At 36.7% G+C, this 27,076-nt stretch overlaps 2 protein-coding genes across 2 annotated transcripts in view; one reads left to right on the top strand and one right to left on the bottom strand.

Moving 5' to 3' along the window:
- LOC134528595 (nociceptin receptor-like) overlaps positions 1–328 on the top strand; it is a 67,593-nt gene extending 67,265 nt beyond the window's left edge. Inside the window, exon 6 of the mRNA XM_063362346.1 lies at positions 179–328. Within this exon, the coding sequence (XP_063218416.1) occupies positions 179–328 (150 nt within the window). The remainder of the gene's footprint in view (positions 1–178) is intronic.
- LOC134536067 (protein furry) overlaps positions 1–27,076 on the bottom strand; it is a 737,387-nt gene that overhangs the window by 416,321 nt on the left and 293,990 nt on the right. The window lies entirely within an intron of this gene.

Here is a 27,076-nt window from a genome sequence, read left to right as displayed (position 1 = left end):
AAAAATTGTTTAAGAATTTTTGAATTAACTACAGTATAAAGTGAGTATCTACATCGCATCTTGAATTTTTTTTTTCAATTCCTCTGTGAAAAATACGCAATGTATTTTCGGAACGCTGAAACATAAAATTAGTACAGCAGGCTCTCGAAAGGTGTGTGTGTACACTGACACGGCACAGCAGCCGGCGGACAGGCGGGTCGAGATGTGTCCTGCGCGGCGACGCTCGCTATTCATGAGCGGCCCCTGTCCTGCCGGTCGCGAGGAGCGGGAGGTGACACCTCATACCTCATCGGTCACGCTCGGGGCTCCCGGTGTAATTGCGAGTTGATCTCCGAGAGCCGACGCTACTTCCAACATGAGCGACAGCTTCGGGCTGCAACGGCGCGGCGGTGGGCCATACAGTAGTGCACGGCGCGCACACGGCACAACAATCCATTAGAATGGGGTGGGAATGTTTATTCACACACCGTCGGCTTACTAACAAAACCTCATAAGTATGAATTTTGAGACTTTGGTGTTTGAGATTACTTTGGTCCATACATTACTGACACAGGCCTGTAAAACCTCCAAAGTCCAATTATGAATGCAAAGACATCTATCAAACCTAATTAAAACTCTATGATTTAAGTTTAATTAATTTTTTTTGTTTAATACCTTCTATGTTTTAAAGAGTAAATAAATAATTTACACAATGTATTTATTTGCTTTAAAATTAAATATAATTTTATTTGGATATTTTTAAATATTACAGCATATCTGTATTTTCTATTAAATCACAAACAAATTTTTTTGCCTCTCCTGTAATAACTTGTGTATTAAACTACGTGGTTTCCGGTTATATTCGCGTGTTTTAACAACGCAGTTTCCTTAAATTTTTTATCTCTTTTTTCTTCTTCTCGCAATAAAATATCTTCTCCACATAACAGTACAGCTTCCTGAACATAGTTATGTACTATCTTGGCTACTGTCTTAAACGCTGATCCAACGAGGCATTAAAAGAGCGCAAGAGAGAACAAAAAACTATGCATTTTTACTCTTTATTTCACGTTTTCTCCGGTGCGGCGTGGCAAGACACGGTTGCATTTAGGCGGTGCCCATCAGACAAGAATGATAATTCGAAGTACGCCAGTTATTTTGCATTTTTATGTATTCAGAAATGAACATTCTATTATTTCGTGTCAGGTAAAAAAAAAAAAAGCAGATATTAAAAAAACGCAAAGGAAGGGACAGAAAAAGATGCCAGTTTAAAAATCGATAAGACATCACTACACAGTATAAAACAAAGTATGTCTCTCTGTCCCTATGTATGCTTAGATCTTTAAAACTACGCAACGGATTGTAATGCGGGTTTTTTAATAGATAGAGTGATTCAAGAGGATAGTTTATATGTATAATACATGCATAATATAGTAGAGAAACACTGATAATTTTAAAGGTTTCTAATGTGATGTAAATAAACACATTTTTTTGCGCTTACATTGCAAACGCTGGCTGAACCCTACGAGATAGATCAAATATACTACTCCATAGTAACTTTCATAATAGAGTGCACAATACTCACCGGATGTGGTACCGGAGAAGATGTATTGATTCCCCGAATTCCTCTGATACCATCGGATTTACCGTTCCAATTTAAACGCCTACAATTTCCGGTAAAGATATATTTTGCAATGACCATTAATAAATCGCAGGGTCAAACTTTTAACGTTGCAGGCTTAGATTTGAGCGTTGAGTGTTTTAAACATGCCCAATTATATGTCACTCTTTCAAGAGTAACCTCTAAAGAAAACATGCTTGTATTTTCTAATGAAAAAAGCTGTGAACGTTGTATATAAAGACATTCTGTAGTATATTTAGTATCAGCATTGCACCCGTGCGAAATCGGGGCGGCTCGCTAGTTTTAGATAAAGAATGCTCGTACATAAAATTCGATTATAAGATTTTTAAAATCATCCTATGCAATTGAAACTGTAGGAAGCTGGACAATGAAGTCGTTTCCACGCAGAAAATTGGAGGACGGAATTTTAAGTTAAAATATTATAATCGCCGCACATTGTCCAAGTAAAATAAGTGCACAAAGGTACAGTAAATAAAATATTCAAGCATACTATAAAGTGAAGATCAATAGTTTATTTGCAAAAATTTAAGTTTTTAACCAGTTTAAAAGAGGCATGTTCGTTAAAATGGATCTAGCAACACCAAGAATGCCGAAGTAATTCGCAGACACACGAGGCGGCTATCACAGATCCCGCACCACTCATCCGTCAACTGTGTAATGCAGAAGATCAAGTGGGGGTTTAATTCAGTATTTTTGCACATACGCCATTGCAGTTTTGTACTATATTTCATGGAAAAATTCTGAAAATAATATATATATATATAAAGTTGTGTCTAAGGGGTTGGAAGCGCGCAAACACATATTTCCGTATACCTCTTTAAAAGACGCTGAGCCCAAAAAATCCTTGAAATATTTATTCCATGATAAACACTGCAAAACTGCAATTACGTATGTCCAAAAAACTGCATTAAATCAAAATTCCCCATTGCATGAATCATTTAAAGAACGTATCAAATTGGGGGCCATCGCACATAAATCTTTTCTGATGAAACATTCAGAGGCAAGTAAGTAATTAATGAAAACCGAAAACCCACATGTGGTGTCCCGTCTGTGGTAGGGTCTAAGAGCCGGCTGAGGAACAGAGGGACAGAGACGAAATCTCTGTGTGACAATCTGGAGAACCCTAAATGCCACCCCCCCCCCCCCCCCCGCCACACACGATCAGTCCGAACTGTCCGTTCGGACCTACCAGAATAAACTGATGGACTGACGAACTGATGGATTGCCGTAAAATCGGACAGTGGGCTCGAGAGCCCTCAGTCCGAATTGCCGTGTGAGGTAACAGCGTCTCGCCAGTCAAAAATGACAGTCTCAAAATCCAGTCCGTCAGTTGAGTGTTATGTCAGTCATCTTTGTTTATACTCTTTGGTTTCTTTGCTTTTTAATGTTATTTTTTCTAACGAACAAGTGCAACTGCAACATCCAAAGTTTCTTTCATATTCCACGATGGAACAATACATCCAATAGCAACAGTAACCACGAGACTGATCGTATGTGGGGAGGCTTCAGTTCAGTCCAAACTGTCAGTTCGGATTGTTCGGCCGTAACTGAGCACCTGGACTAATTGTGTGCGCAGAGGGCCTCAATTGAATCCTAACTGGGAGCTGCACTGCCTATGTGTGGGGACCTTTAGGAAACGCCATCAGCTCCCGGAAACGTCCGCCACGTCACGTCTCAACCTCGCAGGAAACCTCCCCCCCCCCCCCTTTTCCCAAACCCACCGTGATCACACACTGACGTCACCAATGTCAAACATTGTGGAAATAGTTATTATAAATATCATACAGTTAAAGCGCAGTCTCAAAGGTCATGTTGATTTATTATTTTTTTTAGTCCCAACTTTTATTTAATGGCTTTTTCTAAATTTTCTAATTTGTTCTGCAATAAGGCGCACATGTTTTCTTAGTTATCTTTATTGCGTACTTTTTACACCCATGATATTACACTAAGAGAATAACTGATGAAAATATTTGTGGCAAAACAACAAATGCAAATGAGGTACCGATTTTATATTTTGGAAACAACCCTTACAAAAAAGGTTATGAAAAACGGATAAATGGGGTGTAAGACCGAGCGTTAATAATATTTGAGCACATTCTCAATCCTGTCTCTATAGGAATAATACGTGTGCTCCGAAGTCGTTGTGGTAATAATATGTGTAATATTTTGGCTATGAACACAACACGCGCTTCTAAATACCGCAGTGATACGTATGGTTATTGTGTGTTACAAAGGATAAGTAAAGCAATGAATAATTTGTAATTTTTATTTTGTCTGTCATGTCCGTGGTTGGCAGAAAAAAATGTTCCATAAGTTTATCGAAAAAAAAATTATGATGAAGCCTCTTACTTGATAACGACGGGGCAAGAGAATTTTTTATATTTAAAATTTTATAATGTTTAAATAAAAAAACAGTTTAATTAAAGGCAGTTTTAAAGTGTTGTTCCGTAAGGTTTTATCTATGTTTCAATTTTAACGAAGTAGTATGTAACTAACCTAATATTTGATATCTTAGTATTTGTCTTGATAACGTGATGCTTTAATATTGCAAATATTTTGGTCATGTACCAATGTTAAAATGGCCAAGGACTTAATTTCACCGTGGATTGTTGAATGAATTGTTTTCTGAAACATCTACACAGTTATGGAGCGACATTGTGCAGGTACCTGGCTAACCCTAATCGGGCGGTCTTAACTTGCTGTAACTTTTATTGCCTGCACAAAACTTCGGTATGTTTGTCACTTACATGCACAAGGACCATTTGCTCTCATGTCGACCATGGCAAATTGTACACAAATTCAAACGTCGTTACACACTTTCTTTGTCGACATCAATATTTTTATATGCCCTGAGTTTTCTCTGATGTTGCAGTAAAATCCTACTATATATTTAAGTTTCAATGCAAATGATACATTTTAAGGACTTTAATTTTTTTTTATTTTGCAAGATAGACAAGGTTTTTACTAAAAATCAATATCATAGAATATAAATAGTCGTATTCTGGTGGTATGTATGTTTCTCGGAATTTTTTTAAACTTGTACAGCAACAAAATAAAAGTTAAAAACTGGTATTCTGCCTAGTACATTTATTTATATAAAAATATTTCAATCACATAAATCGTGGACATCACATTTCTTGTACAACAAATATAGCACCGTTGATGTCATGTATATTTACCGTTCGCAGGGTTTGAGGGCCACGAGGACCCCAACTTTCTTCCTCATAGCTTTACGTTGCGCTGGTCGCTGCATGTGAACCTCTAGTTAAAAAAAAAAAATAAACGAGATTCCGGTGAACTCTTCCGCCCAAAAGGAATAAAATAATTAACGAAATACCAGACGAGACAATCGGTAATGAATATGTTGGACAAGACAGAAAGCAGCGAGTAAAATGTTTGAAACAACAGGACAATCTAATCAGTACGTATAGTAAGAATAAAATTTTTAAGAAGAGATATAATTGGCTGACGTAAGAAACACGGCATGGAAAAAGCACCGAGCGGAACAAAGAAGCAAGGCGAAAACATGAAACAAAAAAAAATAGATGGCATTAAGAAAAATAAATACTAAAAAAAAAGGATGGTAAGAAAAGTCTAACAATAAAGGGGGGAGAAAAATATAAAAAAGTGTCCCTTCACCTACACTATCACCCCCACCCCCCTCTGATACATAAACTTTTTTCTTTATTTTGTTCTTCCTCTCCCTCCTCACCTTTTTACCGAGTGCACGTCTCTTTCCTCCAGCCACCTTCTCCTGGGGCCACTCCGCCGACCCACCAGGGGCCCCAGTCCCTTAATCATTAATTATTAATTTATTATTTTCTGTTATGATTTATTAAGATTGATTATTGTATCTGACAGGTGTATTCCAGCATACCCCCGTTCCATCTCACCCTTCTCCGACCTTTCTTCCCACATATCCCCCCCTTTTTTTCTCTCCCCCCCCCCCCTTTCAGAACTTAGTTGAGAAGTTGGAAGGTTAGTGTCGCAGGTGTCCGCCATACTGGATGTCGGCCATCTTAATAGCATCACAGTTAAGTAAGTTGTAAGGTAAGTAGCACCACAGTCGCTGGGTTGTTTTTATTTTATAAAAATCTGAATGTAGTGGCTGGAGCTCGATTCATCACTCCGTTACCTCAAAAATTGGAGTTCCATTCTGTCATGGAGTAAATTGTCAATTGAAGAGTAGGGAATTAAATAAATTATACAAAAACAGAAATGTAAGGGGAGTATAAATTATGTTACAGGAACTGTAAAACTACTGAACATTGCACATATTTAAGTAAGCTATATAGTGGATACCTGGTCTTTGAAACATGTCTAAATTAATGCCACCGTTATTCAGGTAAACCAACTTAAATAAATATGACTCTAAAATACAGTATTCGTAATTATATTTGGATAGGTAGTGGTAAGGGCACCGTTTGACAAGTTTTTAAAACCACTTCTTCTTGTTCGTTCTAACTTGTCTCTTTCCTCGCCTGCCCATGCCGCCTCCAGCCGTGCGGTAAGGGCGAATGTAGAGACCCAAACCATTTTTTTTCTTTAGTGCTATGGGATGCATTCTTCACTGCCCTCTCCTGCATGAAAAGTCGGAAAGTATAGACCAGAATAATTTTTTGACTGTGCTATAGAACTCATTTTTACATTTTACACTGGCGATTTCACCTGGTTTGCACAGTCGTCACACACGCATGAGATACTATCGTTTGACAAAAAAGAACCCAAAGTACCTAACTACAACACAGCTTTGGTAGCTCGGTAGCAGCACTCGTGCGGCTAGTTTTAATATTTCAATCTAAATATCAGTTCAAATATTGCTAGATGTATGAACTTTTTCATGTGTAAACATCTTAGCCGTCGGTATATCGCATTTGGTAGGAGTAATCTCATGAAAATAGAATGGAAGTTGATGAACAGAAATGTGATACAAAATTGGCGGACCCTCGTGTAGCAACATAAACCCATATATAGTTACTTTAGTAAACAATAGGGGACAAACCAAGCGATTTGGTGTTTCAAATGAAACTTTATGAAAGTGAAACTACCCGGGAAAATATTTGGAAAACTAAAATAGTCAAAGTAAAAAGTACTCTCAAGTTTTAAAATACCTAAGAAGAATGGCATTGCAATGATTACATAGGCCAACAATAGTTTTGGTACCGGGGTATTTGGAACTGATTTCATATGAATTTGGTGCCCCGAATTCAAATATGCATTAGTTTTTGCCTAGGTGGTCAAATTTCTAAGATATAAGGTTTAATTGAAACATACGTTTTACGTTATTTTAGGATAAAATCATGAATCAAATATAAAAAATAAACATGAAATAAATGTACAAAAATATACTTAGTGTTATAATAATGTGTTTAAAATGTTTCAAGTTAATATTTTAGTACTCCAATAGAAGTATAACTTCTAAAGGTAATCGGAAACTTCAGAGTATTAACGGTTAAGTGGATTTTAACAAGATGGGTAGTATTTGAATACATCTCCTTGTCTAAAATTACGTTCAAAATCGGGTTTTTATTGCAGCCGTTTCTAATGGTTTTAATTTAACCGGTTGTTTCGTGTTGCTATAAGAGATTAGCTGTATTTACGGTAACCAGTATATACAGGTTATGGAACAATAACCGTTTCTTTAAGCTTATGTGTCTCTGATAACCAGTTATTAAGAAAGAGAATCTAATTCTCAACTGTGTGGTAACACACATAATATCGCCGGATTTAGCGAGCAAATAAAATACCGTTACTTCAACTCTTGTGCTGCCGCTAGGTATCGCGGTATGTGAATTTCATCAGAAAAGACCAGTTCTTGCTATCGATAGAATCTATTCTCAAACAGCAACAAATATTTTCTGAAAGAAACTTACCTATACCGTGCATTCCTTTGACTTTTTTTCGGTTATAAACTAATCTTTAAGCAGAAGACATTTTTAGGTTATTCGAGTAATTAAACAGATTTTAAGTTCATCAAGTAATAGCAAATCTTCAAACTAACGTTTCATACCAGAGTTCTCTGATCGCTCAACGTAAAGAGTTCTTCGCTCGCAAGCGACAGAAACATTACTGTGCTCTCGATCGACAGAAACATTCCTGTGAGCTCGATCGACAGAAACAGTTCTGTGCTCTTGATCAACAGAAACATTCCTGTGCGCTCGATCGACAGAAACAGTTTTCGACAGAAACCGTTCTCTACTCATGATCAACATTTTAACCAATTCTCAGTTTTTTTTTTGACAACTGTCAGGAAAAGACAGTTATTCGTTATTTCATATTTGCTTGGTTTTAACAGATAAACAGTTTAAGGTTGTGCGTGAAATAAATAAGGTGCTTGGATAAAAATTTATTTGTAATTACACACTGCAACCGCGACAAAATATCATTTTCTTTTGAATGTGTAGAAAAAAGAAAATTAAAATGCAGGTGTTAAAATTAAGCCACAATTAAGATGGCTGTAATGATTTTGTAGACGATCTTTGCAATTGGAATAGTGAATTCTTTAAAACTGACCTTCATACCAATAATAACTCGTAACGTTAACGATCTAAATAACCAGTCATTCAATCGTAACCATAACTGCCATAACTGGCATTGTAATATAACCATTACGCTCATCACTAGCTGCTATCTGCATTTCATGGTGACAAGCAACGTTTACGATTCAGGCAGCAAATTCCAGCGGTGGGCGTTTAAAGTATGTGTGTGTACGCATCCAGAAATTTTGGTATTTGAAAAGCGAATATTTTATTTGTCAGTTTATTTATCACGCTCGAAATTATTTTAAAGAATTCCACGTAAAATTCCGTGCATTATAAGTTTATTTGCAAAATTAACAAAATGAGAACACAATTTGCTCGTTACCGAGGTTAGATGTTTACACATCATTTGCTAGTACTGCAAGACTCGCTCCCATTTGCTTTTCTCCGGGGAAACTTCGCTGTGACCCAGTAGTGCCCTTCTCCCCCCCCCCCCTCTTCGGCATCTTTCCATTTAGTCTTGACGCTTTCCTGTCTCACCTGATATGTTCAGCGCGTTAAATGACGAAAAAATTACTATCTCCCTTAATAATTACACAATAACATCCGTTCAAATTGTCTGTAAGCCTTATAAATATAATATAAAACATTTGTAAGAAACATTTTTGATACAACCAATACTTTCTGCTAAGGGTAAAATAAACAGGGGTAAAAGGTAAAAAAAAAAGTAATAAGACTCCCATATTAGGTAATCAATAAACTCTATAACAATAAATGTAAATATTCTAAAAATTATCTAAAACTTTTGTCGAAAACTATTGTTGATAAGAAGAACCATTCACTGCAGGGGGTTGAAAAAACCAGAGGTTAGAATAAAAAGAATAAATAAAAATTCCATACTGTGTATACAGACACAAAGATATCATAACTTTTTTAGTAGGTATATTAACACAGCCATTACAATTGATTACAAAAATTACAAACATTATATCAAAATACTTTATCCAAAATAATTTTTGATGAAACTATTACCGAAAAACAGGGGTTGAAATAAAAAAAAATACAAAATTTCCTTACTATTCATTCGAATTTATTTATCTTAAACCTTGGTCGATAGCAAATTTTTATACAACCACTTATTAGTGAAAGGGATGAAAAACAGTGTTTGAAGGTAAAAAATTAATAACTACTTTAGTAGGCGTAATATGGAATTCGTTGTACTGTGAGTTATTCAATGCTGAATGAATGCATTGAGTTAAAAACACTTAAAATAGATTCGTTGTATATAATATTATAAAATGTTAATTGATCCTTTTGGAATATTGGAGATCATATAGTACGTTATGAACAATAAGTTCGGAAAATGCTAAATTTGTTTCCAGAATATTTCCAGAAGAAAAAGGTATTTCTAAATCTACTTACGCCTATAGGCTGTGCAAAAGAAATTTTTCAACTTGAAGCATTAAACATTGTATACAAAATATAACTTAAAAATATCAAAGATATTTTCAGATTGAAGAAAACGGACCTTGAAATTTAGGCTTGACACGACTTATTTAAGTTGATGTAATAAATATTTACATGCTAATGTACAAGATGCAATACATGCAGTTCCCAATAATATGCAAAGTTTTCCTCTGTTATATCTTACAAACAATGATGAATTTATATGCAAGAGTAAAATATTACGTTGCATTTATTTATTATTCCACAAAAACTATTATCATAACTTTCAAACTTGCAAATAGCATGTTATAGCTACGAAAAATTGTACTTTAAATCGGTTTCAGTTATTTATTTCTTTACGCCACGGTTAACCTTTACCGTCACAACTTCGTGATTGTTTAGTTTCGCACCACATTCATATTGTTTTTGCCTTTCGCGCTATTGTCGTATCAGCATTGTGAATTGTTCTAGATTCGTTTCTTACGAGTTGCATGTAACCTCAACTTAGTTTTCTTTCTTTTTCCTTTTTTTATGTTGACAGTTTTCCTTTTGGAAAAAAAAAATATTCAAAGGAAACAGCTGAACATTATGATGTAAAACAGAACAAAAACAATCCGACCACGTCCAGCGATTCCTACCCACAAGTGCTGTACCTTACTGCACGCCCTGTGTCGGGGTTGGAAGAGGGGGGAGGCATGCCTCCCTGACTCATCTTACCCTCACCCCGCGCAAACATGTTGAGGGTGGGTCTACGTCCGAGTGCGCGCCATGTGACGGACAACCAACAAGTGCAAAACAGGCCGCAGTAATACTCGTGCCCCTCGGAAATTAATGCGGGGCCCCTATAATTTTATTGGTGTAAAGTGTATACAAAGGTCCAGCGCATGACCTTATAAAGATGCCACACAAATCCCGTGAATAGTTTGTAAGATTTGACAGCATGAAAACGTCGTTTTTGGATATATTGAGGGTTAATAAAATATTGTTTTTGATGTGCGAATCATTTTGAAAATATATTTAGGTCACTGCCTGATGTGTGTGTTATTATCGTACAGAAAAAGGTTTTGAAAATTTTCCCTAGTTTTCTGTAAACACGTGTATTTCAAACACTCTGCAACGCTGTTCACAAGCTAGGTAGGCGGGCGCCTTAATATACCATTGAAACGGAAATTTTTATGGAGACAATGTACTATACAATGTATTGTGTCAGCACAATCAAACAACAGAAAACAAAAGTTTGTTTTTATCAATATTAGAACATTCTAATGGAATCTTGTTTTGAAAATATTTATTTATACAGCAAGTCGCTGGAACAGGCAAAATATCAGTGTCTGGCTCATGTGTTGCATAATTTTGGCATAAAATTATTTCAGTTTCGCAAATTTAAGATGTTATTCCTCCCCTACAAACTCTCAATCATTCCATTATTAGTTTCGATGAATTTTTCTTCGAGAACCAAAATGTGGTCCAACAACATTACTCGGTGAAACTAACTCGACTATTCTAGAAGGCAATGGAGGGGCGGGTAACTGGTATAAATAGGCCTGCCCTGACCACTGACACGCAGAGTCTTCGAGGGAGTAGGGGAAGCTCTCACACGCCGGATATCGATGCCTGCCATCATTCTGACAGATCTCTACCAACACTGCCACTCTGCTCGACTACGTGCCGGCGATTTGGACTTAGCCTGAAGCTCTAGTAAGCTGGACAACAGGTATCGGTAAACACACGCTAGTGCAACTCGTGGACCGATTTACTAATCGCTGGGCGACTCCTGTGTATAAAAACTCTCTTAGCGGAATTTGACCCTTGGGATGTGGGAAAACATCGCCTGAGGGTGGAAAACGATGGCCGACGAAAATCACTTTTTTTTTTTTTTTTTTTTTTTTTTTAACTTTTCGGGCGAGTTAACGAGTTCAAGAAAAGACAGAACAACGAGGGTTTATGTCACACTAATTATAAGAGGGCATTGTGTTGTGAGACTGACAGCAAGTGACACTAAGGGCAGAGTTTCTGAAATGGACTTAGATAAATTACCACAGCACCGACTTAGTCTCGGAGTGAGACTGACTGTGCGATCCCGACAAGCGGTGTCACTTACGATACTAGAAATAATGCAGTGTCTTGTGTAGACCCTGTGAGCTGACGAGTGCAACTGGGTTGCGACCCTTCTTCGCTGAGCTCCTGCGTAATACAGCACGCAACGAGACTACTTGCCACAGCAACGCCTTGGAGTGGCCACCCAGACTGCGGATTCGTAAGGCGAGTGCTTGACTTTGTATTAATTCAATACACGAAGGGTCTTTTATTGCACCAGTGTACTACTCGCAAACCTAAGGGGAACAACGAGTGTCTAGGAACAATACGGTACGCACACAGGACTTACAGACTGTAGCTTTTAATGTTAGTATTTTATGGGGTTATTAGTCATAAACTATGTTCTAGTAACATTAATCAGTATAAAATTATTTCATGTTTTATTTCTTAGGAACAATATACAAGATGTAGAGTTATGTAAATATTGGAATATTAATGAATGATGAGTTTTGGTTGCTGTAACCATTTGAAGTTAAACTGAAGTGACGTTTTCTAGTCAGTCTGCAGCCTATTTCTTTGTTGGTAATATTTTTTAAGTGTAATTAACTTTTTTTTGATGAGATGCAATAATACAAATTTTCTGGTATTGTATTTTGTGATTTATTTTGGGACAGCGAGTAACCTGAATATTTCTCTGTTCATAGTTCTTCGTTGTGGTATACTCGCTGTGGATATTGCAACAATAATAGAGTCTCAAGAATTCATGAGTGCACGTTCAGTTAAATTTGTACAAAGTTAAATAAAAATGTTTACCGTTGCTCACACAACAAAGTTTAACAGTTTCGTTCTAGCCTATACCAGCACACACTTCCACTACACATGTTTTTGTTCATTGTTTCTACTTGGTGCAAACATATAGCCCAGTTAGGAAATAACAGTTAAGAATTAATTGTCTCATTATTACGGATGGATGATCTGAAACTTGACATGTTTATTTTTAAAATGTTTCCACCGACATGACCTTTGTAAGTTTAAATATATTTGCATTCAGTGTTAGAATTCCATTAATAACTATAGTTCTCATGTTTCCAAAGGAATTTGGATGACATAAAGGACAATACCACTCTGGTTTTGATCAGTTTATAGTGGTTAAGTCCATTAGTCATGATATATGGCATCTTGAAATTTGGCGGTAGTGATGCCCTTAAGCCATGAAATGAGTCATGTATAACTTTTACCAGTGACTGTAATTTTAGTGTAGTGTCAAACTTATAATAAAGCATTGGCTCACCAAAGGAGAGCTGAGATGCGGTTAATAATCTTTATACAAAATGAATTTCTAGGGTCACCACACATGCATTGCACACTTTGAATAACGACATGAAAGACATATGTTCAAAGAGTTTAACATATCAGTAATGGGCAATAGAGATGTGCAAGTCGGATTGATTTTTTACCTTAATCATAAAAGTTATAAGTAAACGAACAGTGTTCAATGGAACTTAACTAACATATGTCCGAGTAACCCACGAAATCGGGTGACATACACACTCTTCTGTTGGAGAATAAAAACTATTATCTGTCAGAGCTTGAAACCTACTACCACTGCTGCTAGAAAGCTCGCAGCTCCAAAACAAAGCTCTAATCGGGATTCGAACATAGGCTCTAGTCCCACATAGTGTTTTAAAAGCTTTCATTTCCTGTGCAACCTTTAGGGATGTCTCTCAAAACTAGTAATGCCGTATCAAGTCATTAGAAACATATGTGCCACATTAAACGTTTCTAAAAGGGTTCGTCTTGAACGTGATGCTATTCATGAAGTTATTTTGAAACCGATAACTTTATGGCTCGATAAGATTGGAATTGCTCAGATGTTGTACACAAACGTAAATTATGTGTAACATGAGGTTAAAACACCTGAATGATCCTGAGAAAAATGTTTTTAAATTATCTTTAGTTATATAGACCATAGTAGTGACAATGAAGATGATGATGTATCCCAAGTGCCAGTAGAGTCCTTAGGCGAAGAAGCTCATTCATACCTAACAGGGTTCAACTTCAATCTGAATGATATGCCATATGGCATTTCTAAACGAGTTAAAAATGGTATGTGAGTGGGAAAAAAATATTTTTTTATAGCTGATATCATTTGTGTAGATGAAAATATAGTTTAACCTGCTCTGGGTTGGCTTGAATTATTTTTTTGAAAGATCATAATAACATATTTGGATGCTGCTTTAAAGCAATATAAATAATTACTGGCGTCTACCAGTGCACTTTATAAATCGGATGATTCTTCATGGTAACAGTATAAAAGTGCCACGCTTCACAATTCAGTATTATAAAGAGGTTGTTTCCAAACTGGGCACTCCTAAGAGCAGTGGATTAATACAAAAATGGATTTTTGATTTACGAAAGATAATGTTTTGGAATAACTCAAATTAACATATGACATGATTGAAGTTGTTTATGGGCTCCCATGCAGCTTAGAATATTTCGCATACTAATGAGATAATCTTTATTCTCAAGAAACTGAAGGAATTAGGTTACATACAATCGCATGAGGACATTATGCCCCCACTAAGTTTGACTACTTTCCATGCATAGTCATAATTCGCGGCCTTGATGATTTATTCCAGACAGAATTTGTTGAGATGATACTGTATTCCCGAAAGAATAAAAGCTACAAGTACATCTTGACAGTCATCGATGCAAGTTCGCTTGGGCCAGACATGTGAAAATGAAGAAAGCGACTGATGTATCCAAGGATATTTCAGATGTTTTACATGGTGGACATGTACCATCGCACCTGCAAACGGATCTCGGCAATGAATTCTACAATGCAACCGTCAAGGAATTGATGAATTATGAACTTAAACACTTCTCTAAATTTAGTAATGTAAAAGCTTCCATAGTAGACAGGTTTCACAGAACATTTTACACCAAAATGTGGCGGCGGTTCACGCTAATGGAAATTACAAGTCATTGGACATCTTACCAAACCTTCTTTTAAAGTACAATTCTACAGTGCACTCTACCACGCACATGAAGCCCAAATATGTAAAGGACGTTCGCCTGTTTCTGATGGTGTTTACCAATGCAAAGAAGAAAAATCCACGAAAGCGTAAAGCAAACATGTGTACTATTGTGCGGATCTCCAAGCAGAAAGGTGTGTTTGAGAAAGGTTTTACTGCGAATCTGAGTCCCGAACTATTCCTCCTGACCTACGTTCATGAATCGGAGCCCAGGACCTACTAACTTGAAGACATAGACCACACACCTATTTGTAGCAGCAGCTGCTATGCTGAAGATATCCGATCTACACATATTTTGCGGAGAAGATTTTTAACAGAAGAAATAGATGATCCAATTGAAAAATTAAGGGACTTCCGATCTCGCTTAAATCCGTGGGTAGCGGATGCAGAAATCAAGAAGCAATTAATTCGTGCGTGTATTCAATGGTTGTGTAGAAGCATTTCAGTTTTCACTTGTCAGTCCACCGCCTTCTTCACCCCGATCATTCTACTACCCTACATGGTAATTTGCGCCCCTTCCCACTCCACCCTCGAACATTCAATCCCATGATTAATTAGCATATTGGATCCTCGATCCCCAGCCTGTCCTTGAACCCCATTTTAGATCTACCCTCTAAGCATTTCACATTTGACATGGGCTGATTAAGGCATGATTTTCTGTGCGTTTGTGTGTTCATCTTTTGTTTGTCCGTTCTTCTGGTTTTCTCTATGACACAAGAGTTTAAACTAGCAATGGTTTAAGCTCAAAATAATGTTTTAAACCCCGTTAGACCTTTTTCACTGTCCAAAAAATACACGTCATGACACCATGGAACAAAACTTTTGTATACAGGTGCAATATCTCTCAAATTAATAAGAACTTTAAATAAATATTGAGCGGTTTATTAACGCTATGTTAATATCTGGAGTTCTCTACGCCTTTTAACGACCTAGCTATGACCTGTACAACATAATGTTTTAAATCGTGTTCCCCCATTGCCATAATTACCAACTTAAACTTAGAACAAAACAAAAATCTAGAAAATTTGCAAAATTTGGTAGTGTAGCTATATATGTGTGCATCTAAGGTGTCTAAATAAGGAGTAAAAATAAAAACAATGGGGGGGGGGGGCTGCACCAACGACGGAACTGACCGAGGCAGGCGACTGTTTGGCTCCAATGCCGTGGATAAACGCTTGAGGCAGTCCGGCGGGCTGAAATGAGCGATTCCAGGGGTTCAAGGCGGAGGAGGATCAGTTGAAGAGGAGCAAGGCAAGCGAAAGTGAACTCGCACTTTGGCGTCCATCGTTTGTTTTCCCTCGCGGTGCTGCGGCAAAGGAGGGACCTCGGGGCATGTTACAAATATCCCTCACGTTTCGCCCACCGGGATTATTTATCGAAAGAAAAACGCATCGATGAAGCACGTGGCGAAAAAGAGATATATATGCGAGCTGTTACTAGCAAGTGACCTGGAAGATGGCCTCAGGTGCCTTGCTGAACCTGTAACTGAAAGAGGCTGGGAAAGTGTTTATGAAAGAAAATGAAACAGTTTTGTAAATTTCCAACAAAACATAACTTTGCAATGGTCATACTTTGCGATTACTTGTATTTAAAGTATTTTTAAAAAATCTTACACAAATATAGTTCTATGTTTTATAAACAGGTTATTAAAATTTTTTTTTTAAACAAAGATGGATTTATTTTCATGTAAACACAACACAGAATGTGATAGTTTAATTAGATTTTACAACAGCAACGCGCGTTTAGCAAATGTTAAACTAGAACGTGAGAGCTTAGCACAAATAATTACATTATATTTTTTACAATACATTAATTTAGAATAATCCTCCACCATAAGTAAATAACATTTTCCCTTCAAATTTTTTAAAAGTATAATTTGTATCAGCGAAAATTTTCGTATAAAAGCAAAGCATTTTTAATTGCAAAAAGAGGTGTGACTTATTCCCTGTGGTGTGTGGCCACTATTTATAAAAAAAAAAAATAGCGGTGATAATTCCCTTGGAAATGTTTCACTCTCAATAATATATACGTTACGGCATATGAGCATAAGTACACACATACGGCATACGCCATAAGTACACACAATCTGGGATTATTTTTAAAGGTTTATTTAGAATGTGGTTCGGTTAACTCTGAAACAACTATGTTCCTTTTCATTCTCCGTGACCACCCAATGTTGGTTAGAGCGAGAGCACAGTGATGTTGACGGAGGCGAGAATCTCTCAAGTCGTGTGACGTCGGCGTCCCGCCGAGATCACGGGATATTCTCGGGGGCGTGAAAAAGGCGAACCTACGTCCTGTCGCTCGGATCGAAGAGCAGGGCGTTGCCGCTCACTTCGGTGTCGATACGACTTCACCACGCGACTCCCTCTCGCTCTCATCCCCTTCAGCGCCGAAATCATCTACTCGAAATAACGCCGGAAACCACACGAAGGCGGAAAAAGGAGGGGGGGGGGGGGGAATTCAAATCGCTTGAAAACCTCACGCACGTTTATAGAAATAGACGTTCAAACTAGCAAAGTTTTTTTTTTTTGCGAGAACAAAAATTGTTACTAGGTATTTTATAATTATCAAGTCATTAAAAAAATGATTCACAGTCACGAAGAAACATTTTAAGTAGGTGTTTTTTGTATGTATGGTTTCATTGGGCCATAACGTCATTTCCGACCACCATCTTAGATTACCTTAACCTTTGAACTCAGCGGCCACCTTGGATTACGTAATCCAAGATGACTGCCGGAAATGATGTAATCTAATATTGCCGGCGGAGCGAATCCCTGAATTTCAACTCGTGACCCGGTGCCCCCATACATACAAAGCATGTCTACTATTGAAGAAAGTAAACCCACAAAAAATATTTCGCAGCGATCACAAAACTGCATTGTTTACTTCGGTTTAAGCAAAATAATTAATTTTATTTGTGAAACTAGCTCACGAAAGATTGACTAAAAGGGGGAATGGCACCATACCAGAAACTAATATATTTTCCTACCCCCTTGTAATTCCTATAAAATGTAATCTTTCCAAGAATAAGATTCGATCATAGCCACCTCAAGCCCATTTTTCGAACAGCCACTTATTCGCGCCTCAAAGCGTCAAAGACCATGCAGTGTTGAGCTATTTATGCTAACCATTATCTAATGTAGGAGGAAGACACGCAAAAAAAAAATGATGGACAGCAATTCAGAACATACGAATGACTCTAAAAACCTTACACAAGAAACAGACCGAAATAATTATTAACGTATACAAGGAAAAACACAAAGAATTGTAACATAATATTAGGCAATATCCATTCAATATGAGCTGGTACTTAAGCAAAATGACAAGGATGTTTATCTATACTATTATTATAAAGCTGAAGAGTTTGTTTGTTTGTTTGTTTGTTTGAACGCGCTAATCTCAGAAACCACTGGTCCGATTTGAAAAACTCTTTCAGTGTTGGATAGTACATTTATCGAGGAAGGCTATAGGCTATATTATATTATCAATAACATTAGGTATCCTTACTAAAAGTCCAATTTAGAATTAAATGCGTTGGAGGGGGTTAGATACAACACGCAGTACACGTACGAAGTGTGTGTTGACAATGCCGCAGGCGCTAGAAGTTTATTAAGCGAAATACCACTCACTGACTCATTCATCACGAGATCTCTAAAACTATACACCCGATTGACTTGAAATTTAGCATAGTTACTCATTTTGTGATGTAGACGCTCACTGAGAACGGATTCTGCGGAAATCCGATCCCAAGGGGAGTTTCGGAGGTATAATATATCAAAATTTCCAGTTTTTGGTAGGAAATCACCATGGCAACGGCTGTTGCTATGTTGATGCTTCATTCGTCTCTATGGCAACACTATTTCATTGTTAGTGCAGTCCTCATCACCGTTGAAATTTTGCGGGTACTTTAAATATCAAAAATTGCCCTTTTTTCAAGTGTATATATATATATATACATATTTTACAGACTTGAAACTTCACAGTAATGTTCCTTATGTTACGCAGGATGACATTTTCCGAAAATTAGATCCCATGGGTGGTTAAAACCAGGCAACAGTGGCTACTTTGTCTGCATGAGAACAGGATTTTGCAGTGTTGATGCCTTCTGCGTCTCCATGGCAACCGGCATCGCGCGGCAGTGGCGTACCCACAAGGAGGGGCATGTATAATGAGCAGCGCAAGAGTGATCTGCCTGTAGACTGCCGTAGCGAAGTACGGGTACATCAGTTGTACGTTGCGTGCACGAGTCGGGAAACCATCGGTGCTATTCATTTTCTCTCCGGTACATTATACAGCATTGTAATAAATTTTCACTGAATTTTTTTTATTTACCATTACTGTAAATGGGAGATGTGGCTTAATTTTTTTTCCATTAGTATAGCCGTGCGAAGCCGGGTCGGGCAGCTAGTGTTTAGATAATACTGAAACGAATAAAGACAGTGACACAACCATGCATACAAAATTTTACTTACAATATTGACTAATTACCATTTAAAATTCCGAACGCTGATAGTAGCACTGGCCAAATGATTGACCAAGGAGCCAAAGGAAGAGTAAGTTACACGGTAGACTTGGCTTTCACCCACCATACGGGGAATTACAGTTGTTTTTTTTCGTTATCAAATACTTAGTTGTAAGGAAATAAAAAAAAAATATAGACGTTACATAATATGCTTTGCCCAGCTGCCGAAACACAGAACATGAACTTCTAGAAATTATCATGGCGCAATTAGTGAAACTAAAAGTGTTAGTTATGAAGTTTAACAAAAATAAAATAGTGTTTAGCATATATTTGGGGGCAAAACCCCAAAACGCAATTCCTACGAAAACAAACATTCAAATAAACCAACCTCAAACTAAATTAACGACTTGAAAACGTAATGACCCAACTCTGGTGGCTATACAAGGGCGGCTTCTTGGATAGGGGAAAGGGAAGGCGATAACGGCTATTGCTCCTCTAGAGTCTTCATTAATTTGTATTTTGGAGGGTATAGTTGAACTTAATTTAATACTTTAATTTATTTGTTGAACTTTTTTTACCATCAAACGTTGCACATAGGGGTATTTCAACGATCCAAGCGGCCAAAAGTCCAGTAATCAAAACAATACACATTTCTACGAAAATTACTACCTGAGGTGCAGGACACTTTCGAGAACTAAACCCAGCCCCTCCCACTCCCCCCCACGCTTTACGCACCGTTACCGTCAGTCGGAATCTGATCGTATAGCTTTGTGTACGTTTTCTGTTCTCAGTGCTCTCACAAAAGCTACACTTCAAAAGTGAAATTTAATGTTTTTAATTTGATCAGTAGTGGGAAAAATCATGGATTCTCAAACAACAGGTTATTAACTTATGATATATATTTTAATTTCTATAATTTATTTGTTTAGGAGTTTATTTTTAAGCTCTAAAAGTAGACCCTTCCCTAGACTATTTTTTTTTCCATAAAAATATATTGTATAGGTACTTTTTCATACTATCGGGATAGATCGGGCTAAGATTTTGTTTGCAGTTCATTTTTCAATGTATTTTCTTTTAATAAACCCAGGATTTGGCCCCGGATAAGCCCGGATAAACCGAAATTTAGTGTTTTGAAAATTGTTCAGTAAATTGTATGAAAATATTCTCCTTCATTTTTTGGCTTTAAATGAGGTGTTTATTTGTTTTAGGTTTTATGGGTACATCGAGAATGAGGATCGTAACTAGGAAATAACTTGTTTGACCGCATGAACAGTGAAAATTTACCTAATTTAGATGCAAAACTTAATTCCTTGAAAAATCAACTCTTATCTTATGAAGGCTACAGAAATGACCAAATTGAAACTTTAAAAAGCAATTTTGCACATTTCAAATCAGAAATAAAGTAAAGATGGACTAAAGCTCATAACAAAGAAGATATTTTACTTAAATACAATCACTCTTGGCTAGAAGGGACCTTTGCGATTCCCGTTACCGACAGTCCGGGAAGTCGGTCAGGTCGACCGAATAAATCTTTTGGTGAGCTGAGCGAGAGAAGCAAAAGAAGAAAAACTGAGTATCTTCGCTCTAACTTTGACGAGGACATCATAGTGCATGCTGCTCAAGTAGAGTTAAGAAAAACTGGAAAGCGAGACGCTTCGAATGCACTCAAGGAAATCATCCGTTCGCCAACTCGCGCAACAAAGTACAAAAAGTCATACCATAGCACAAAGTCATCAAAAGATAAAATTAGCCCTTTGACTGTCCAGGAAGCAAATCAAATGTTCATCGATGCAGACCTAACACGAGAGCGATATGATATTATTAGAAGCACGAATAAGAAATTGTTTCCGTGTTAGTCTTTTACAATAAAAAAAAGTGTTATCCGCCACAAGAAGCATGCACGGTAACTAGCACTAGTGCAGAAGCTCAATTGCAGCCTTTGGTCGACCTTACCGTTAGGCGATTATCGGAGTATCTGGAAGATTTATTGATAACATTTAAGGATCAAGAACGCGAATCCCTAAAATTAATCTGCAAATGGGTCTGCGATGGGTCCCAGCAATCCCAGTACAAACAAAAGTTAGACAGTGATGCGGTCAGTGATATGAACATATTCCAGAGCTGCTTCGTGCCTTTAAAATTAGTGTGTGGACAAACAAATGAAAAGACTGCATGGAGAAATCCAACACCCTCTTCTCCTAGATTTTGTCGGCCTATATAAGATTTATATCCGTCAAAGAAACTACTGATGTTACGCAAGAAGATATCAATCATGTCAATACTTCTATAAACTCGCTCATTGCAACTGATTTAGATTTGTGTGGCAAAATATTTACCGTGAAACATGAGTTCATAATGACAATGGTTAACGGGAAGGTGTGTAATGTCGCCACAGGAACAACATCGACAAGTCTATGGATTCAAAGGATATTAACACATTGGATGAAATAAAAGATGTTAATTTGAGGCTATCCAATCTGGCCTCTCTGTACTACATGCCAGGATAAGATTATTTGAAAGTATTCTCCATTTAGCGTATAAACTGCCAGTGAAAAAATATAGGGAAAGGCAAACAGAAGCAGAAAAACGCCTCGAGAAAGAAAGGAAACAAGAAATCCAGGCGAAGTTTGAATTGTTAATAGACATGCCAAAGGCAAATTTCAGCAACACGAATGATGGCAATACAAGCCGAAGATTTTTGAGGATCACAAATTGGCATCAGAAATTACGGGCATAAGTTACGAGCTGATATATAGATTAAAAGTAATTTTAGAGGCTATCTCAAGTGGCCACAAAATCAATCCGGAAAAATACAATTGTTACGCGAAAGAAACTGCTCGTTTATATGTTGACCTATATCCTTGGCATCCCACGACACCCACGATGCACAAAAAAATTCTCGTTCATGGCGCAGTAATTATAAAAAATTCATTGTTACCAAATTGGACAACTTTCTGAAGAAGCCGCAGAAGCACGCAACAATCACTTCCGGTCATATCGACAAGATTTCGCACGAAAATTTTCTCGAGAAAACTGCAATAGAGACATCTTTAACCGCCTAATTTTAAGTTCGCACCCGTTAATGAGTTGTAGAAGGAGAATAAAAAAGAGGAAGCTAAATTCTTACCTACCTGAAACCCTAGAAATGCTGTTGCCTGCCGATCCAAACCCAAAGAGTTCTTCAAGAAGTGACTAAGAAAACTTGTTTTTGGATAATAGTGTTTGATTATTATTATTATTTGTAATAAGTATTACCTAGGGCTTATATTAACTGTATCTTTTTATAATTTGTTTTTCATCTACCTACTTTGTGATTGCAGAACATGTTCATCTATCTATTATTCATAGGGCCAAAACCACATTATATTTTGATTAAAAAAAGGAATATATGAATATAACTATTTATTTATTTTTTCTAATATTCTATAATAAAAAATAAAAATAAAAATATAATATATATTATATATAATAAAAATAATATATATAATATAAAAATTGAGGCAACACTTTCTTACTATGTTGAAGATCAAAATAACCCTTGAATTGCATTTGCTATCTCTCTTCAGAAAACTATTAAATCTAGGTTTCCGTTGTACACAACAGTAAAATAAGTCATTATTGCAACGGTACTTGACCCACGCTTCAAAAACATTTATTGCAAGATAATGAAAAACCAATTTTAATGTATTATTTTTTATTATTTTTATTATAATTAAATTATGGTTTTATTTAGTTTATTTATTTATTATTTAATATATTTATTTAATTTATTGTTTATTTATTTTATATAAAAATTCCTTTATTTTTTTTATACGTGCATAAATTTGTTTAAGTGATCAATTGGCTTATATACCCTATATTGTTTTAATTATTTTTTATGTTTTTAAATTTAAACTTCGGTTTTGTATAAAAAACATTTTTTAATCATAAATACAATTGGTTTCACTTAGTAACATGTTTTAGAGTACATTAAAAAAAAAAAATTTTGGCCGCGTAGATCGTTGAAATACCCGTATGTGCGTTGTACAAAGTACTAAATTTCAGTCTTTGAAGCCATTTATTTTGTAAATATTTCAAGTCCAATATCTGACTTAAATTAATGTAATTTTTGGAGACTGCAGCCCTCTTTGCAAGACAACTCCTACCAAAAAGCCTTCCTGCAGCCGCCCACGTGGTGATACCGAGCCACGGCGAAGTGGGGTGAGGGACAAAGATGGCAATCAATTGGGGGAAATGCTCTAATCAGTGTTCAGAAGCAAAGCGGAACTTCAGGTGAACGCTTAACAATTAATTAGCAGCTAAGCTCGCGTCACAGTTTTGGGATCCGATCAAAATCAAATCGTTAACTTTAAATACTCATGTATAAGACCAAACCAATGTCTTAATCCTTCACAGTTACCACAGGTTGTCTCAACCAGGATGTTGGACACCAGCAGACTGCCAAGATATTAAAAAAATATTATCAATAAAATTGGCTCTAAATTAACAGACACGCAACCAAGGGAATACTGTGAAAGAGTGAGAGTGTGAGATAGTGTGTGAGAGTGTGTGAGAGTGTGTGAGAGTGTGTGAGAGTGAGTGTGAGAGTTAGTGAGAGATAGTGAGAGTTATAGAGTGAGTGTGGAGTGAGAATGTGAGTGAGTGTGTGTGAGTGAGTGTGTAAGTATGAGAGTAGGTGTGTTGGTGTGTGAGTAGGTGTGTGAGTGTGTAGGTGTGTGAGTGTGTGAGTGAGTGTGTAAGTGTGTAAGGGTGTGAGTGAGTGTGTTGGTGTGTGAGTAGGTGTGTGAGTGTGTAGGTGTGTGAGTGAGTGTGTAGGTGTGTGAGTGAGTGTGAGTGTGTGTGAAATCATAATAAGAATTTAAATTATATATTTTTTATATTTAAAACCATTTATAATATATTTTAGGTTAGTATTTAATTATATTTTAATATTTTGTATTTAAACTAATACTTACTATATTTAATTTTTTAAATTATACTTTTATATTTATTATGTCATTTTATATGTTTTATGTTAGTAATGAACTTAGACATTGAATTGGTGGATGAATCATCAGTAATGCTTTAATTTGTAATTTGTTAATATGTAATTTTATATTTGATTCTTAGCTATAGCTATTTATACGTTATTTATGTCTCATGGTTCAGTGTAATAGAAGGCGTACAACCAAAAGTCTAAAGTCGAAGCCTCGAAAACTCATGGAACGGCTGAAAACAATCAAGCGTCCCCTGACCCTAAAATGTCCCACAGTAGATCCCACCATGCGCTGAGACGGGTTTCTACACGTGAAATGATTCTTGGAGCTATTTACCCTTCACAGAGTCGCTTTCGAATGAACAATATTGTGCACTGGGAGGAGGCCAACACTGTCATGTCAAAAAAAAGTATTGAAATGGCATTGCTTTTTTAGAGCTCGTAATAGACTATGAAATAATAAATAGTTGGAATAATGGCCAATACATGAAGGGAAAAAAGTGACCAATAGTGACTGTATTTCCAAAATTCATAAACACTATGAAAATCGTATGAGTTAAAGTATTCATTTTTAATGTCAACTAATTATTTATTATAATAATTTTCCCGTACTAAATAAATTGGTTGAAGGAAAGCTTTTACATCAATAGCAACCAACTAAATGTCAAAAATGGTTTCCACATAAGAAACTGAATTTGAAATTTTTCTAAGTAATGTAGCTGGGTGGCTTATGAAAACGGAAAGAGCAATTTAACTTCTTGTATGCATATTCTTACACCTGGTTTTTCTTTTATTTTTTCGAATTTTTTAATTGGTGATATGATTATCAATAAATTTTAACATAAAAATTTAACACACACATTTAAATTTTAAAAAAAATATACTATACACCTTAAAGCTTAGGCTTAGGTCCACCATTCGTTTTGCCCTAATTTACCATAAAAAACAACTTCATCCACTTTAGATGTAGTGTTACGTACCCCATATTACATGTAAGAGAATGCTGCAAAATCCTGGAATATTAACAGCCTGAAGCTTGTCCTAGTATCTCAGATGTATTTTTTAAGGACTAAAGTTACTGAAGTTTGTGTTTCTAAATATTAAACTTTGACAAATCACTGAAGAGACACAAACCTCCAATATATTTTTTTCCATTTTTTTCCGCCTGTATAGAATACTTTACTTTTAGCACTTGACAGCGATATCGTAAAAAGTGACTAAGTCGCACCCAAGAAGGGCCGTTCGTTTGAAAAAATTAAAACAATTGCCTAAAACTTTAAAAGAGAATGAGGATACTCCAAGGGGGAGCAAAAAACAGATTAAAGACGATGGAGGTGAATACAAGAAGGGAGAGTGGTACAGATTTTTGCACCATATTGAAAATAACCCCTTTTTTCTTTTTTCAGTAAGAAATCATTTAGTGTGTGTTACAACTACCGTATTGCGAAGAGAAATCGTATTGTCTCTTGCTGGCAACGGTCCTGTTTGTTTGACTTCACGCTCCATCTGGACTCTTCCAATATCTGCGGGGTTCCCCGATCGGCCAGTATCGCGGGTGTGTGACCGCCGGAACAGCTGTGCCGACGAGGCGATAACCGACGGCAGTCTCGACTGCGCGGCTCGCTGGGCCCGATAGCGGGTCCGTGTCTACGTGCGTCATGAGCTGCGCCCCCTCGCCCGGCAGACCAGCGGCGAGAGACCGCGTACGCAACGTGCAAGCGAATAATCACGCAGCCACAACTAAACTGTCAAAAATTATGTTTTTGAAGTGGACATTCTTTAGAGTCGGTAGAGTACGTCATAGAGCGTACCGAAAAGTGCCACGTTCAGGAGTGGGGCGTTCGATGACGGATAAGGCGAGGGAGAGGAGGCATATGGAAATAAGGTAGAGAGCGAGACAACTGTCACTCTATAGACCAGTTCCCGAAACGTCTCAGCTGTTTTGTCTTAGAAAGCCTTCGTTTTCGCCTGTGCCTTCGAGTTGTGGTGTCCAGAATATCTGTTTAGTTTCATCACTGGGTTAGCCTGTGCGTCGCTGTGTTGTTGTGTTGTAAAGATTATCTGTTGCATGTCATGTGTTTGTCGCTGTGTTGTACAAGGCGGTTGTGCAGTAATCTTTTTTTTTCGACTTATTCCTTCCACAGAACTCTCTATGCTTTCTCTGTATTCACAAAAAAAATTGAACATGGTTAATTTTTGCTCTTTTTCTGTGCATTTTTACATTCACCTTTCTTGTTCATTCTTGTGGTTTATCTTTAACATACAGTGAAAACAGGTGATGGCGTATGTCCATGAAAATGTTTTACGTCAGTCTTCCATGTCGCAAGAATCATTCAAAGAACTTGTAACTCTCTTTGCAAGTATTTTCGCCACCATGTTTGTTACAAGTGTGTACCTCCATTGCGTACTTTAATGTTTAGTTTTATCGTCCAAGTGAACTATGGAATATTTTGTTTCGTCATTCAAATGGATTATTGAAGTGTGAAGTTTCACTTCTAACACATGTGGTGGCACTGCTCCCATTTTAACTAATAGTAAAGAATGTTTTTTTTTTTCTCTAGATATTTTAATTTGATATACTGAGACAAATCTTATTTCACAACACATATGACACATTAGCTATTTTTCTACACTATCACCATATAAATTTAAACATTTGTCATAGTGTTATTACCAGCTTTTATATTCCTACTGGATGCTCAGTTTCCGCCAAGTTGTTGAACTACTGTTTCTTATGACACACCTTAAAACATTCATGGGTGTTTCTGAATTAAGCACACCGTAAATGATGATTAAGCGAGGTAAAGAACGTATTATTCATAAATACAGTTTCTCACTACTAATAGTGGGATATTATTATTTATTTCACTAATAAAACTTCGGTTAGCTGCGATGTCAATTTATCGTTTGGTTTAAACTCCCCCCGTGTTCCTGAAACACACAACAAACAAAAAAGTACGCATTTAATGGTATTCTATTTTCTTGGAAAAACCACAGCGTGAAATCACAAAAATAATTACT

Source organism: Bacillus rossius, chromosome 1 (genome assembly GCF_032445375.1).
Source record: "Bacillus rossius redtenbacheri isolate Brsri chromosome 1, Brsri_v3, whole genome shotgun sequence".
Lineage (NCBI taxonomy): Eukaryota > Metazoa > Arthropoda > Insecta > Phasmatodea > Bacillidae > Bacillus > Bacillus rossius.
The sequence above is the reverse complement of the archived record's forward strand: the minus strand, read 5'-3'. Positions and strand labels throughout refer to the sequence as shown.